Source organism: Prunus dulcis, chromosome 3 (genome assembly GCF_902201215.1).
Source record: "Prunus dulcis chromosome 3, ALMONDv2, whole genome shotgun sequence".
NCBI lineage: Eukaryota > Viridiplantae > Streptophyta > Magnoliopsida > Rosales > Rosaceae > Prunus > Prunus dulcis.
In genome coordinates, this window is record NC_047652.1 from 2,261,288 (window position 1) to 2,278,152 (window position 16,865).

The 16,865-nt window shown below is 35.0% G+C and overlaps 3 protein-coding genes across 3 annotated transcripts; all 3 read left to right on the forward strand.

Moving 5' to 3' along the window:
• Positions 1-5,310: 5,310 nt before the first annotated feature.
• Positions 5,311-7,352, forward strand: LOC117622639 (GDSL esterase/lipase 1-like). The gene is made up of 5 exons (XM_034353381.1): positions 5,311-5,569; positions 5,688-5,809; positions 6,368-6,598; positions 6,692-6,944; positions 7,120-7,352. The coding sequence occupies exons 1-5, from the start codon at positions 5,311-5,313 to the stop codon at positions 7,350-7,352; spliced, it is 1,098 nt and encodes a 365-aa protein (XP_034209272.1).
• Positions 7,353-9,606: 2,254 nt separating this feature from the next.
• LOC117622637 (GDSL esterase/lipase 2-like) lies at positions 9,607-12,218 on the forward strand. Its single transcript, XM_034353380.1, has 5 exons — positions 9,607-10,877; positions 10,979-11,100; positions 11,298-11,528; positions 11,623-11,875; positions 11,986-12,218. Exons 1-5 carry the CDS (start codon positions 10,616-10,618, stop codon positions 12,216-12,218), a joined length of 1,101 nt encoding a protein of 366 aa, XP_034209271.1. The 5' UTR covers positions 9,607-10,615.
• A 1,077-nt stretch (positions 12,219-13,295) lies between these two features.
• Positions 13,296-15,006, forward strand: LOC117622640 (GDSL esterase/lipase 2-like). Its single transcript, XM_034353382.1, has 5 exons — positions 13,296-13,548; positions 13,632-13,753; positions 14,045-14,275; positions 14,390-14,645; positions 14,774-15,006. The coding sequence occupies exons 1-5, from the start codon at positions 13,296-13,298 to the stop codon at positions 15,004-15,006; spliced, it is 1,095 nt and encodes a 364-aa protein (XP_034209273.1).
• The last annotated feature ends 1,859 nt before the right edge of the window (positions 15,007-16,865 follow it).

A 16,865-nucleotide genomic window follows, 5' to 3' on the forward strand; every position in this document is an offset into this window, starting at 1 on the left:
TTGAGTTGACACATCTTTGACAAAGATTGTCTCAAATGATGAAGGTGTAGAAGACTCATTCATATATCCTAAACCTCTTTTATCACCAAACAATTTTCCAAAATTGAGCATTTTATCAATCTTTCCAGCACCAATGGTTAAACCTTGAATCTTTTCTTTTTCCAACTTAAGTTCATGTTCCAATCTTATATTTTCAAATTGTAAAGCATCAAAAGATTCAGATTGTTTAACCATGTTGATTTCAAGTGATTTTATCATCTCAAACAAGTTTTGAACCTCAATGTCTTTCTCAAGTAACATGCATTGCAAATCAGAATTTTCAACCACAAACTCATCATGCACGACTACATTTTCATGCTCAACTAATGACTTTTCAAACTCAAATAAAATCAGTCTATGAAGAAACAAGGATTTGTCATTTTCAAGTACATTCAACTTCTTAATCAAATCAGAATTTTCTTTTTCAAGAGTGCTAACTTTATGATACAATTCATACATGTCAACTTCATTCTCATACAAGCTATCACTCAACTTCTTTTTGGCCATTTTGAGAGTTTCATTTAGTTCATCAAGTTCCTTGACCTTTTCTTCCATCATGAGATTATGTTCTTTGAAATTACAGGTTTCATTGAAAAGCATATCATACTTTTCACATAGTTCCCTGTATGACTGGTCATCTTGTTCCTTGTATGACTGGTCATCTTGTTCTCTATATGACTGGTCATCTTGCATATCATCTCTAGACACAGATTCTTCCTTAACTACATGAACTCTAGCAAGGCTAGAGTTATGAACAGAACCAACAAGGGCAAAATTATTTGCCTCTTCATAAGATGAAGTGATATAGTTATTGGAATCATCACTACCATTATCACTCCATTGTGCACTAATTGACTCTTCTCTCCCATTAAACTTTGTCTTGTGGTTATTTGCACATTCCACATCAATGTGACCAGCACCACCACATAGATAGCACTTTACAAGACCTTTCAAACTTTTGTCATCCCTAAAGCCATAAGAGTCCAAAACATTCATCTCCTTAAAAACATTGTCTTGAGACACACATGTAGACGAACTAGGAAGATTCTGACAATTCCTAGTGACTTTGGTTTTATCTTTGACAACCCTTCTATAATTCTTAACAAACAAGGCAAGCTCATCATGAATGCAAGGAGCAATTTGATCCATTTTTATGTTTGCACACCTAATACCAACTAGCACCCAAAGGATCTCTCTATTTATGTTTAGAGCTGGTGCTCTGATACCAATTGAAATTGGTACTTAGGTGACGAGGGGTAAATTTAAAAGATATTCAACCAAGAACACAACAAACTTCACACACTCTAGACCTTGACCAAATACTCTTATGACTAGTCAACTGTCAGATATGAATTATACCAAACAATAACATACACAGAGCATACCAAGATGTACCTGCAGGCCTAGAGAATTACTAGTGACAACCTAGGCACTCAGAAGGACCCATCAATCTAGGCATCCCCTGTGCTAGCAACAACTATGGTAAAAGTGTGTGAAGACAACATAATCAAGCAAACACCAAACAGCAAATAATGATGACTAGTCAACTACAAGGATACAAACCCAGAATTCATACGATGACTAGTCAACCACTAAGAACACAAACCCAGAATTCATATGATGGCTAGTCAACCACAATTCATACGATGACTAGTCAACCATCAAGAACACAAACCCAGAATTCATATGATGACTAGTCAACCACAATTCATACGACGACTAGTCAACCACCAAGAACACAAACCCATAATTCATATGATGACTAGTCAACCACCAAGAACACAAACCCAGAAAAATTACAGAGATGCAAACAGAAATTGTTCACCCAAAAACCCACCATTGGGAAAAACTGGGGGTCATCAACTGACCAGGCAATCCACTAAGTAGAAAAAGATTCTTACAAAGGAACACAAGCAAGCTCAAGAAAAACCTAGATCTATTTAGAAAGATGAGCTATACCTCCTTTGTGCAATCTTCTTCTCCAACTTAGCAAAGCTTGAAGCTCAGTTCTTCATGGCAATGGCAGCTCCTTCTCCAGCTCTTTCATCCCATGGCACTAGCTTGCAAGCTCTAACTCAAACCAAAACCAAAATTTGGATTCAAATGAGAATGACCAATTTCCTCAAGAAACCATTCTCTTGAAGAAATTAGTCTTGAATCTGACCTAGATATAAATGAGATATTATTCTATGTAGCTAGATGCAGATTCAAAGTCAAATGCAGTTTTTCAAGAAGAAATCATTTTGGAAAAACTCATAGATGAAATATAGGATGGTTCTCTCGAAGAAGAAGAAGCGAAAGATGGCAAGCCAAACTTTCCAAAACTTCCACCCAAAAGAGACGACCCAAAAATAGGAAACAACTAGCCTATATAGACAGAAATTCCCTTAGGTCATAATGCCTACATGGCAGCTGAGAGAGAAAGGAGAATAGGACAAAAAGGTTTGTTATCCAGCTGGAATTCCTACGGAGCAAGGATGACTAGTCATACGAGAAACAGATGACTAGTCATCATTTTATGAAAACAGTTTTAATGCCATGATATGCAATGCATACTTACCTTTGTCAAATTGCTTGAACCTCCATAGGATAGATGTTAGTTTAAGAACACCTAGAGAAGCTATTCTTAAACTAAGCTTGAGCTTGATAAAAACAATAAAAATCCTATTACAAAATTGTCAAGGGAAGCCAAAAGAAATAACTCAAAATGCATACATTAACAGTAAATCATCCACATCAAATCAATCAAATTGATTTCCTCATTCTCATTTGTATTACTCAAAGTTAACCATTTAAGGTGTGCAATCCATTAGGTTCTAATTAGCAAGGTAATGGGAAAATATTAGAACTCTTTCTAAGAGCACTTCTAGCAGTTTGCCCTTTGCCATGGTAGGGGGGCTAGGGCAGCTACTATTCACCTGAATAATGGCTGCCATTGCAAAAGGTTGTGGTGTTTCCATCAATTGCCATGGCAACAACTATTTACATGAGATATGAGGAAAGAAATTTATATAGAGTTTTGGTGTGAGAAGCGAAAACTATAACTAAGTATTTATTTAAAAAAAATATGAAATTTTTTGTATTTTTTTTAGATTAAATTTTTTTTTTTTGGGCTGACGTCAGCAAACCCGAACTTGAACTCAAGCTCATCTTGCCTGAGGGCTGGCCTGGTTTCTTGGGCCCCAACAGCTGCCCTAGCTAGCCGGAGTTGCTGGAATCACTTTTTGGGCCCTCACCCACTCCGCCCCCCTCTCCCCCGGAGCCGCCCGAGTTGCTGGAAGTGCTCTAATCAATTGGAATTAAAACCCCCTTTTAATTCTTCATTTACAAGAGTGACATCTAGCAATATATCAAGGCTACCCAAGCTAACCAGAATAGATGAAGAACCTATTCGATTGGAATTGCAATGCAATACAATCCTTCTCTTATACAATGTTTCAAATCTTATTATCAGGGTGCAGATTGATTATGTCAAACTCCTAATATGATTTATAACCTCATGTGATTCAAAAGAAAATGATTAAGCATAACTTTCTAAATCAAGCTCAAAATACTTTGGCCAGAGATTTGATGAATCACATCTCGAAACATTCTCCTTCTTTATCGAAGGTAGAGATTCCTTATGATGAATTAAGAGATCCCAACAACACTTAAGACAAATCTTTTACGGCTTGCTATTAAAGATCAATAACGCATCACATGACAACCATGATGCCTCAGGTCTAAGGACTAATGCAACTATGAGTTCTCATTTAACATATAGATAAATACTCCATACGAGAACTATGGTTGATCGCGTTTAGTGTACTCATTCACTAATGAGCCCCCACATACTTGTATTAGTGTCAACTACACAAATTGTTTGAGACTAACCATCCTCCTAATTGAGTATACATAATATATGCTAATCTTAACGATTTATCAATGCCCATTTAATAACCTATGATTAGGAACATTTTGGGATACTACAGTTAGAGATTAAAGGTCTTCCGAATCTAATTTTCTTTAGATTGCTTTATCTCTTATTTAGCATACCTTGAACATTTATTTCTTTACACGATGTAAAAGATAACAAAATAAGTTTGCCCCTTATATATCATATACAAAATGTATTCTAATGCAAACCTTTCCAAAATATTGGGTCTCAGAGAAGTGATGGCTGCAAGGTGAGGGATGAGGGTTTTACCAATGCTTCATGAATGATTTTACCTTTGAGAACTCATAACTGTGAACAAGTCACTTTTGTTTTGTACCGCAGCCACTGATCCATCATTCTTCATCTTAGTCTAATTCTAAACTCTTGAGTTTGAGTGAAAATAATAAACTATTACAATTCGTTAAGAAAAGCTAAAATACTTTGCTAAGCAACACCTAACACTAACATATTTTTTTTTACATAATTTAAGAACATGGACTACTTGTGAGCACGGATATTAACCTTAAAGACTAATAATAATAAAATATAAAAATAAATAAAAGATGAAACCTGATAATTACGTGAACCTCAAAAACGTTTTGTGATATAAAAAAATCAATTTTAAAAGAATATGAAGGACATAAGCTAAATACAAACACATGGAATGCAATGAAAAAGAAAAGTTCTTTGAATCAAATCTGAATTATTATAATCAATCCTAAAATAACATAAACTAGTCCTCACAATTCCCACATCAAATCCAATCGACATTTGTGACAGCCTACCGCGCCTAAACATGGTGGATTTTACTTTCATGGTCTATTAGCCATGTGTTCGGCACCTGCAAAAAGAGTGAACGTATTTAGGATTTATTCTTGGGATTTATTCTCTTGTTTGGCTAAATTTTTATTGTCTCTCAACCACGTGGCTGTGGATCTCATCATCACAGTATTTAATTAGCCATGCATTCCACCAGGTGGTTATTGTAAACCTGATTAGTATTTATATGGACTTCTCAATTGTGACTCGGTGTAAAATATTTGTTTGTATGTGCATATTATTCCTTACAGAAAAAGACGACAATGAACGTTTAATTTTTTTTACAGGGAGGTATAATTGTGTACTTGTTTTGTTCAGCACATTTTGATTTATTCACTGGCTCTTAGTTGTAATGAGGATAACACTATTTTGTTATTTTCGATCAGTAATACTATATTACGTAAAAGTGTTATCACACGTATTATAACATTATTAGACAGACCCATTTCATAAAAGTCTTTCTACTTCAAATGCCCCTATAAATATCAACTGTAGCTAGATGAGGTGATCAAGATGCAATCAAGTAATAGATAGATATGGAAAATATAAGCTATATCCAAATCTTCGTCTTTGCCTTATGTACAAGCCTTCTTGTCACAACCCAAAGCCATGGGCATCCTGTGTTGCCAAGAACACATGCACCCCTTTTCATATTTGGGGATTCAGTCTTTGAGGTTGGAAATAATAACTACTTTAACACTAGTTGGCGGGCAAATTATTTTCCATATGGTGAAACCTTCTTTCATTACCCAACTGGGAGATTTTCTGATGGTCGTCAAGTTCCAGACTTTATTGGTAAATAGTATATATATATATTAGAAATATGATATGAATGTTTTTTTCAAAATAAATTTTCTTTTATATTTTTATAAATATATCTGAATTATGACTAGACATAATTTTATTGTTGCAGCTGAGTATGCGAAGTTGCCATTGATTCCACCATATCTACAGCCTGACAATCATGAATTTTTATATGGTGTCAACTTTGCATCTGCTGGAGCTGGTGCTATGGTTCAAACTCGCCAAGGCGTGGTATGTGACATGTGTTTTTGGAAGAATGTGCGTGCATCTTAAGTTAAAGATGTTGAAAAGACAGGTTTTCGGGTTTACGAGTTTTAGTAAATTTGATTTTTCCCATTTAAACTAAGTTTTTTCTTACTTGCAGCCTATCATTTTATTTTTGTATAACTAAAGCTCGATAACTAGAATCTAATTTAGTTTAATATAGTATTTATTGTACTTTTCAAATCCAAAAATTCCCCTACTTACAAATTTACGTGTTATATATCGGGTGCGTATTAATTTTTGGTTCCCTCAATTATTGAGCTTGGGGTTATTTAAATGGGAAGTGTCTAAATTTGAATGACCCGAATAGTTAAGCGATTCGAGTTTACTATTTAGGATCTCGGTTATGACTTATGACTATTCTGAATTGATACATCATTCTATCGAGCACATAATGCGATTCACTAATGTTGCACTGACTTCTTGAAAACTATATGATCTCGTGTGTCCTTATGAAAATGGTTACTTTATTAGGTTTACATCAACTATTAATTTCTCCTTATGATGGAAATAACCTTGTTTCAGACGATAGGCCTTCAAACTCAACTGTCAAATTTCAAGAACATCACTGAGTCATTGAGGAAGAAACTAGGGAATGAAGAAGCCAAATCTCTGCTATCAAGAGCTGTTTACTTTTTTAGTATCGGAAGCAACGATTATCTTTACCCGTTCGACACAGACCAAAGTGTGCTTGGAAACTACTCTCATCAGGAATATGTAGACCTGGTGATAGGCAACATAACTACAGTGGTCGAAGTAAATTCTTAGCTCTTGAAAAGACAAAAATGATAATCTTTTTTATGCATATTAATTACTAATTAACATCAATTTCGACGTGTCTTGTGTTAGGGAATCTATGAGAAAGGAGGAAGAAATTTTGCGTTGCTTAACCTCTGGCCCATTGCATGTCTTCCATACGCAAGAGCACTTAATCCGGAAGAAGGTGCTTGCTATGATGCATTTACACCATATGTGAAACTACACAACAAATCACTTCTCAAAGTCCTACAAAAGCTAGAGATAAAACTCAACGGATTCAGATTCTCAGTCTCCGATTTTAATGAATTTCTGACACGAAGAATGAATCATCCTTCTAAATATGGTATTAATTCTATCTATATACGCTTTGCTTTCTTAATTTTGATATTGTTCTTTAAGTAAGTACTAATTATTGAACCGACCATTTAATTTTGATATTATTCTTTAATTAAGTACTAATTATTGAACCGACCATTTTGACATTTAAGCCTTATGATAAAATGTTGGAAAATTATAAGGTTTCGTGGAAGGGGAGGCGGCATGCTGTGGAAGTGGTGTATATGGAGGAATTTATAACTGTGGAGGAATGAGAATTGCCAAAGAGTATAATTTATGCAAGAATGTCAGTGAATATGTCTACTATGACTCTGCTCATCCAACCGACAGGGTCTACGAACAGTTTGCCAAGCAAATATGGAGTGGAAATTCCATCACTACGCCTTACAATCTGAAAACTCTATTTGAAAATTAGAGCGAAGTAAGATTATAGTAAAGGCAGATGATCCGATGGTCAATAAGCAAATCATTTGTATTTTTTTTTTTTAAAAAAAATATCCAAGTCACGGATATTTGTCTTTTTTATTTTAAATTGTGTGATAGGTACAATAAGAAATGTTAAAAGTGTGCCATTCATTTGTGAGTATTGAGAATATGGAATTCCACTTAATAATTAAAAAAATTATACTCTTGGATGAAAATATATAAATATATTGAGTATTTTCATTATTTATAGTAAAATCATTTATTATATGTTGTAATTTATATAATTAAATATCCGATGAAATTTTATATTCTTTTAAAATATTACATTTTTTTTTTCTCTTTCACCTATATATTGTCATTTTCACGAGTTCTTACAATGTGAAAATATTGACTTTGATAGCATGACCGTATCGTAATTCAAAATTAAGCTTAAGCTATTGGGGAAAGAGAGCCAACAATTGATATGTCAAGCTTTGTCTCAAAAGGTGCAGCCTTAGTATTGAATGTTATAAATGTGTGTGGTGGAAGCAGAGCCAACAAATAAACAGATGTTGAGCCTCTGCTGAAATTAGTAATTAGGTGGAAGGGGTAGAATTCAAAAAATTCTAAACAAGTTGTGACAACAATACTCAAATATTCCTAACTAGTCAATAATTGTTTATAGACATATTTGCAAGCAATAGATATACAGATTCAAATAAAATACATTCACAACACCTGCAAGCTTAAGAGAGAGAGCTAAGTGACAACCTAGGCACTCAGAAGGATTCATCAATCTTGGCATTCTCAGTATTAGCAACAACTAGAGTAATAAGTGTCTGAACATCCATCAAAATCATACACCAATATTGAACAAGTATGACTAGTCAAGATAACCAGAATCAACATTAGAAATATTCGCCCAGAAACTCACCACTAGGAAAAATTAGGGGTCATCATTAGATCAGGCAATCCACTAAACAAAGAAGATTATTATACGAAAAGGTTATTACACGCTCAAGAAATCCTAGATCTATTTTGAAAAACAACTATACCTTACTGGGCACTCCCCCTCTCTCCCTAAAAACACATATGAAAAATGTAGAATGAGAAAGTTAGTAAGTCCAGGCCAATCCCAACATTTTTGGTAAAATTTGGCAGGTCAAAAGGACACTTGGTAGCCAATGGTTGGACTTATAAAAAGCAAAATCACGTGTCTTGATTAAAAATCTTGTGCTGAAAATATTTGGCCTATATGACTAGTCATCTGGACAAAGTATTTTGATGCAGATGCTAATTTTTCCTAATGATGTCCATTGTAAATGAATGCATAAATTACCTTGGTTTTGTAGCCACATAAGCTCTTCAATGTACTTCAACTTCCTCTGTAGCAAATACTCAAGTCCTAATTTCTAAAAATGAGCCAAGAAGAATTATATGAAATTGCCCATTTGGCAAGGAAAGCCAATTTTAATAATTCTAATATTAACATTTGTATTTAGCATTGGTGTATTTATAGTCGTTAAATAAAATCATGAACTTTCCTCTCTTTTTTTTTTTTAAAATTTTGAGCAGACGTACTTCCTGTTTTGTAATAGTTGACTGCTACTAGGATTATTCTCTAACCGTATGTAAAACTTCCTATAGTTACATCCTGTATATAATGTATTTCATACATAAATCAAATCATTGAGGAATTCAGCAAAATCTTCTCTCTTCTTTACCCTTCTACAAACTCCAATGAGATATTTTGACAGCCTGTGCGAGTATTATGTTTAATGGGGCCTCAAGCTTAAAAGTAGGATTTTAATTTCATAGTTTATTAGCCATGTGTTTTGCACCTGCAATTGCGTAAACATGATTAGCCCCATGTGGTTCTTATTACAATGTTTAACTAGTCACGTGTTTCAAGAGCTGAATAGTATTAACTAGTCACAATGTTTAAAATAAATAAATAACGGAATTTTAAAATTGGTACACAGGCAATGAGGGATAAATTTAAATGCTATTCAAGTACAAGGGTGAAACTAAAAATTTTTCAATGGGTGGTTTAGCTAAAGTTGTTATAGCTTAAAATCTAAGGACCAATTTTTGTTTGGGTACTTACTGTTTCTATAGTTTTTCTAGAAATATATTAAAGTACAGATTGGGATAAAATAGTAAAAGGTTGAGAGTTAAAATTATGTGTTTATTAAGAGATTATTTTATTAATTGAGCAAACAAATTAAATATAATATGATTATATGCCTACAAAAATTGAGTAGACAATGGGTTACAAAACTACATTTGAGTGGGCTACTAAGTTTTTTATAGGATGAACAACATTAAAATATATTTAATATATTTTAATTTTATAAAAAGGCTACCTGGGCTAGTGCCCATGGTAGCCCTATACCTAGTTCCGCCCATGTTCAAGTAGACACAGTGATCTTCACACACTTTAATCCTTGACCAAATATACTTATGATTAGTCAACTGTCAGACATGAATCACCACAAACAAGAACATACACATGACATATTAATATGTACCTACAAGCCAAGAGAATTACTAGTGACAACCTAAGCACTCAGAAGGACCCGTCAATCTATGCATCCTTTGTGCTAGCAACAACTATGGTGAAAGTGTGTGAAGGCTTCATAATCAAGTAAACACCAAACAACAGAAAATGATGACTAGTCAACCGCAAGAACACAAACCCAGAAATACATGAACATTATACGATGACTAGTCAATTGTCAAGAACACAAACCTAGAAAATTACAGAGATGCAAACCATAAATTGTTCACCCAAAAACCCACAATTGGGAAAAATTAGGGGTCATCAACAGACTAGGCAATCCACTAAACAAAAAGATTCTTACAAATAAATACTAGCAAGCTCAACAAATCCTAGGTCTATTTAGGAAGATGAGCTATACCTCCTTTGTGCAATTTTTGACTTTTATCAAAATCCCAAATTTATTTCCCTTATCCAAACATACCACAAGAGTTATCATTTTCGAAATTGTGTAAAAAATATATTGATGATGTGATGATGTGATAATGTAACATATTTGTTTGTCAGCTTTATGCATATTATTATTATTATTACTATTATTCCTTATGAAAAAACGATGACGTTCACCTTATTTCTTAATTATTGTTTTTAATTTACAGACAATGATCGTTTTAATTTTTAACTTGTTTTGGATTTAATTTTTAATTCAGGTGCCCCTATAAATATGAAGTGAAGCTAGATGAGGGGAAGATGCAATTAGTTAATAGACAGATATGGCAAATATAAGGTATATCCAAATCTTGGTCTTTGCCTTGTGTTCAAGCCTTCTCATTATCACAACCCAAAGCCATGGCCATTCTGGGTTGCCAAAAAGACATGCACCTCTTTTCATACTTGGGGATTCAGTCTTTGAGGCTGGAAATAATAACTACTTTAACACTACAGCCCGGGCAAATTATAAGCCATATGGTGAAACCTACTTTAAGTACCCAACTGGGAGATTTTCTGATGGTCGTCAAGTTCCAGATTTTATTGGTAAGATATGAATCTTTTTATTTTTTAAATTTATATTTTTATAAAGATATATAAATATATATATATGAAATATGACTAGACATTACTTTATATTGTTGCAGCTCAGTATGCAAAGTTGCCACTGATTCCACCATATCTACAGCCCGATTTGCATGATCTTTCATATGGTGTCAACTTTGCATCTGCAGGATCTGGTGCTTTGGATGGAACTCGCCAAGGCTCGGTATGTGACATATTTGTTTCTGCAGGATCTGGTTACGACTATTGACATAATGTGATTCACTAATGTAGTACTAACCAACTTCTTGAAAACTATATGATCTCCTGTTCATATGGAAATGGTTACTTACTATTTTTCATATAAAATACATCAACTACTTCTCTTTGAGATGGAAATCATCGCTTTGAACCTTGTTTCAGGTGATAAGCCTTAAAACTCAACTGTCAAATTTCAAGATCGTCAGGAAGTCGTTGAGGAAAAAACTAGGCGATGAAAAAGCCAAATCTCTGCTATCAAGAGCTGTTTACTTTTTTAATACTGGAAGCAACGATTACCTTTTCGCATTCGACACAGACCCAACTGTGCTCGGATCCTACTCTCAACAGGAATATGTAGACCTGGTGATAGGCAACATGACTGCAGTGGTCGAAGTAATGAAATCTTAGCACTTCAAAAAAAAATGAAAAGAAAATCCTTTTATGCATATTACTAATAAACATTATTAATTTCGATGTCTTCTTTTAGGGAATCTATAAAAGAGGAGGAAGAAATTTTGCTCTGCTTGACCTCTGGCCTATGGCTTGTCTTCCATACGGAAGAGGAACACTTCAAAAAAAAGGTGCTTGCTTTGATACGATTACACCATATGTGACGCTACACAACAAAGGACTTGCCAATGCCCTACAAAAGCTGGAGAAGAAACTCAAGGGATTCAGATACTCATTCATCAGTGCTAATGAGTTTTTGACAAAAAGAATGAACAACCCTTCTAAATATGGTATTAATTCCTTCGTTATACATGGTTTTGATGTCATTAATTATGTTAATTACAATTTATTTAAGCGACCATGTTTTTGTTTTGTGATAAAATTTTTGGAAAATTGTAAGGTTTCGTGGAAGGAAAGGTGGCATGCTGTGGAAGTGGTCCATATGGAGGAATTTTTAACTGTGGAGGAATGAAGATTTCAAAAAAGTATAATTTATGCAAGAATGTTAGTGAATATGTCTTCTTTGATTCTTCTCATCCAACCGAGAGGGTCTATGAACAGTTTGCCAAGAAAATATGGAGTGGAAATTCCATCACTGCGCCTTACAATCTGAAAGCACTATTTGAAAATTAGCTAAGTAAGGGGATGATCCGATAGTCAGTATGCAAATAATTTGTACTTTTTGAAAGAGAGGCAACAATTCATATGTGAAGCTTTGTCTCAAAATAAGATGCAGCCTTTGTATTGAATATTATAATTGTGTGGTGGTGGAAGGAGAGCCAACAAATAAACATTATTTCATATGGTAACGTTTTGTTAACTTTGTCTCAAAAGGTGCAGAGCCTTATGGATGGGCCTGTCATCTGTGTCTTTGCTACATATATCTAGCTGGGCACCATGCTTTTGGTTTTGGAGAGATTCTGGGGATAGTAAATTATTATCCCTAGCTAATAATGCAATAATAGGTGGAATAATTTTTTCACTTCCTGCTATAAATTTTTTTTTCCATGCGTATCAAGTGCACCTCAACTCTATGCAATAACGCAGAATTTAACACAAATAATTATCTAAACTACTCTAAATTAATTTGAGAGATTCGAACTTTAAGTGCAAAATGGTTGGCTCACTGCACTGGCCACTGGCATTACCCCACGAGACCACATCTGCTAAATATATCTTCAATTTTTAAAGAATGAAGGACATAAGCTAAATACAAACACATAGAATGCAATGAAAAAGAAAAGTTCTTTGAATCAAATCTGAATAATTGTAATCAATCCCAAAATAGCATTAATTAGTCATTACACTTCCCACATCAAATCCAATCGAGATCTTTTGACAGAGGTGGAGGATTCTTTTTGATGGAAGCAACAAGCTTGAAAGTATAGGATTTTAATTCCATAGTTTATTAGCCTTTTTAAATTTTTTTTTTTTTTTTTTTGGTTCTCTCAACAACGTGGCTGTGGATCTCATCACAGTATTTAATTAGCCATGTGTTCCAGCAGGTCGTTATTGCAAACCTGATTAATTAGTATTTATATGGACTTATCATTTTGGACATCAGAAGTTGTGATGATAATGTAAACGGGAGATATAGTTGTTTACTTGTTTTGGGCGGCACATTTTATTTTATGCACTGCCTTGAGATGCCCCTATAAATATCAACTGAAGCTGGATGAGGTGAAGATGCATCTAATCTAATAGATAGAAATGGCAAATATCCAAGTCTTTGTCTTTGCCTTATGTACAAGCCTTCTCATTATCACAACCCAAAGCCATGGCCATTCTGGGTTGCCAAAAACACATGCACCCCTTTTCGTATTTGGGGATTCAGTCTTTGAGGTTGGAAATAATAACTACTTTAATACTAGTTGGCAGGCAAATTACTCGCCATATGGTGAAACCTTCTTTAAGTACCCAACTGGGAGATTTTCTGATGGTCGTCAAGTTCCAGATTTTATTGGTACGTAGAAAATTTGATATGAGTGTTTTTTTTATATAAATATATCTGAAATATTACTAGACAATTTTATTGTTGCATTGCAGCTGAGTATGCGAAGTTGCCATTGATTCCACCATATCTACAGCCCGACAATCATGAATTTTCATATGGTATCAACTTTGCATCTGCTGGAGCTGGTGCTATGGTTGAAACTCGCCAAGGTGCGGTATGTAACGTGTTTTTGCAAGAATCTGGGTGCATCTTAAGTTAAAGTTGTCGAAAAGACAGGTTTTCTGAGTTTAAGAGAGTTGAGCGATTCGAGTTTAATATTTAGGGTTCACGGTATTGCTAATTGACACATAAGTCTACCGAGCACATAATGCGATTTGCTAATGTGTAGTACTGACTTCTTGAAAATTATGATCTCCTGTCCATATGAAAATGGTTACTTATTAGGTTTACATCAACTATTTCTCTCTATGATGTAAATAATCACTTTGAACCAACCTTGTTTCAGGTGATAGGCCTTCCTTCTCAACTGTCAAATTTCAAGATCGTTAGGAAGTCCTTGAGGAAGAAACTGGGCAATGAAGAAGCCAAATCTCTGCTATCAAGAGCTGTTTACTTTTTTAGTATTGGAAGCAACGATTACATTTTCCCGTTCGACACGGACCCAAGTGTGCTCGGATCCTACTCTCATCAGGAATATGTAGACCTGGTGATAGGCAACATAACTTCAGTGGTCAAAGTAAATTCTTAGTCCTTGAAAAGAAAACCCACCACCCCCCCCCTCCCCCCAAAAAAAAATCCTTTTTATGCATATTAATTACTAATTAACATTACTTTCGATGTCTTGTGTTAGGGAATCTATAAGAAAGGAGGAAGAAATTTTGCGTTGCTTAACCTCTGGCCTATTGCTTGTCTTCCATACGCAAGAGCACTTAAAACGGAAAAAAAAGGTGCTTGCTTTGATGAGTTTACACCATTTGTGAAACTACACAACAAAGCACTTGCCAAAGCCCTACAGAAGCTGGAGAAGAAACTCAAGGGATTCAGATACTCAATCTCCGATTTTAACGAATTTTTGACACAGAGAATGAACCACCCATCTAAATATGGTATTAATTCCATCTATATATATATGCTTTGTTTTCTTAATGATCTTATTCATTATACATGGTTTTGATATCATTATACTAAAGCAACTTTGTTTTTGTTTTGTGATAAATTGTTGGAAAATTGTAAGGTTTCGTGGAAGGGGAGGCGGCATGCTGTGGAAGTGGTGTATATGGAGGAATTTATAACTGTGGAGGAAAGAGGATTGCCAAAGAGTATAATTTATGCAAGAATGTTAGTGAATATGTCTTCTATGACTCTGCTCATCCAACCGACAGGGTCTACGAACAGTTTGCCAAGCAAATATGGAGTGGAAATTCCATCACCACGCCTTACAATCTGAAAGCACTATTTGAAACTTAGCTAAGTAAGATTATTGTAAATGCAGATGATCTGATGCCCAATATAAATTTGTACTTTTTGATCCAAGCCACGGATTTTTTTTCTCTTTGATCTTAAATTTTTGTGAGAGTTATAATAAGAATGTTAAAGTGTACCTTTTGTAAGTATTGAAAATAAGGAATAATTTCCACACAAAAAATTTATACCCTTGAATAAAGATATATATTTGAGCATTTTCACTTGTATACTGTCAACTTCATGGGTTCTGACAATGTTGAACCAGGTTGATATCATATTAACTGCAAGATTGTAAACCTGATTAGTATTTATTGTCTTGTTTTGCCAAATGGTTATTATTTTAGGTTTGCTCAACCAAGCTGTTTGTGGATCATGACAGCATTTTATTAGCCATGTTCAACCAGAAACCAGGATGTCATTATGTCATAGTTTATTAGCCATGTGTGTTTAGAAAGGAGGGAGAAATTATGAAAAAGGATGTCATCACATACACTGGCAGATGCAGAAATTTTTTAGCGGAGATGCAATACAAAAAGAGCTAAATAAGAATGCTTTAGGCCCCCCTCTCTGCCTTCACAGTTTTGTTTATGGGAATTCACGAGTAACTTCCCAGTGGGTCACCCATCTTGGGATTGCTCTAGCCCCTACTCGCTTAACTTCGGAGTTTCCATGACTCCAAAGTCAATGAGCTCCCAAAAGGTTTCGTGCTAGATGGAGGCAGGCATGTACATATAAGGCACATAACCTTTTCTCCGTTGGTTGATGTGGGATGCTACAATCGAACCCCTTAGGGGCCCGACGTCCTCGTTGGCACACTCGCACCACACGACATAGTGGCTTTGATACCAAATTATTACATCTCGGGATCGGATCTGCCATAGCATGATGTTGTCTCATTTGGCCCCCCTCTCTGCTCTCATGGTTTTGTTTTTGAGAACTCACGAGCAACTTCCCAGTGGGTCAACCCATTTTGGAATTGCTCTAGCCCCAACTCACTTAACTTTGGAGTTTTCATGACTCCAAAACCAATGAGCTCCCAAAAGGCCTCATGCTAGATAGAAGCGGGTATGTACATATAAAGCACATTACTCATTCCCGGTTGGTCGATATGGGATGTTACAACATATATAGTGAATGGGCTTGTATGCCTCCTAGAATTATATGGTTTTTTGTCTCTTAAGATGTGAACAAACATTGACTTAAGAGTCAGAGTATTTTCTTGCAGTGTACCTGCCTTTTTCCTCATTGGTGGCATATGATGAATAGGAGAACTCTCTAGTCAAATGTTTGGTGGCCTAAAAACAACATAGATTGCCAATGGGTTCCCACCACAGTGGTGATGGATTCCCCCTCCCCCTATGGTACTCAAGATAGAACCCCAGTGGTGTTTCTTTCTTCCAATGTAACCACACAAAAAAACATGGATTGGATTATGTCTAATCCTACTAGGGCCAAATATACTTAGTAGGATTAGGAATCCTAACAAAATGTTGGGATTAAGTTGGGTTGGATTATATCTAATCCTTCTAAGCCATGTAATAGCACATTTCAATTATCCAACCCTTTAATCATGTGTAGTACCAAACACATCATTTTATTAGTGTTATCATTTCCAATCAATTGTAATCCAATTAATGCAATCCAATTTTACCTCATATCCAACCCCAGTCACCAAAAATATTCCTAGACACCAAGGATTTTATACTATATGTATTGAAAGGGTTGAGAAAAAGGCGAGCGGCAGGGGCATCTTCAACCCCTAGGGGAAGTTTTATTTCTTAGTTTATGAGCCATGGGTTCGGCAACTGCAATAATGTAAAGCGTGATTAGTATGTCTTTTATTTTTTAGCAAGGGTTTCTAC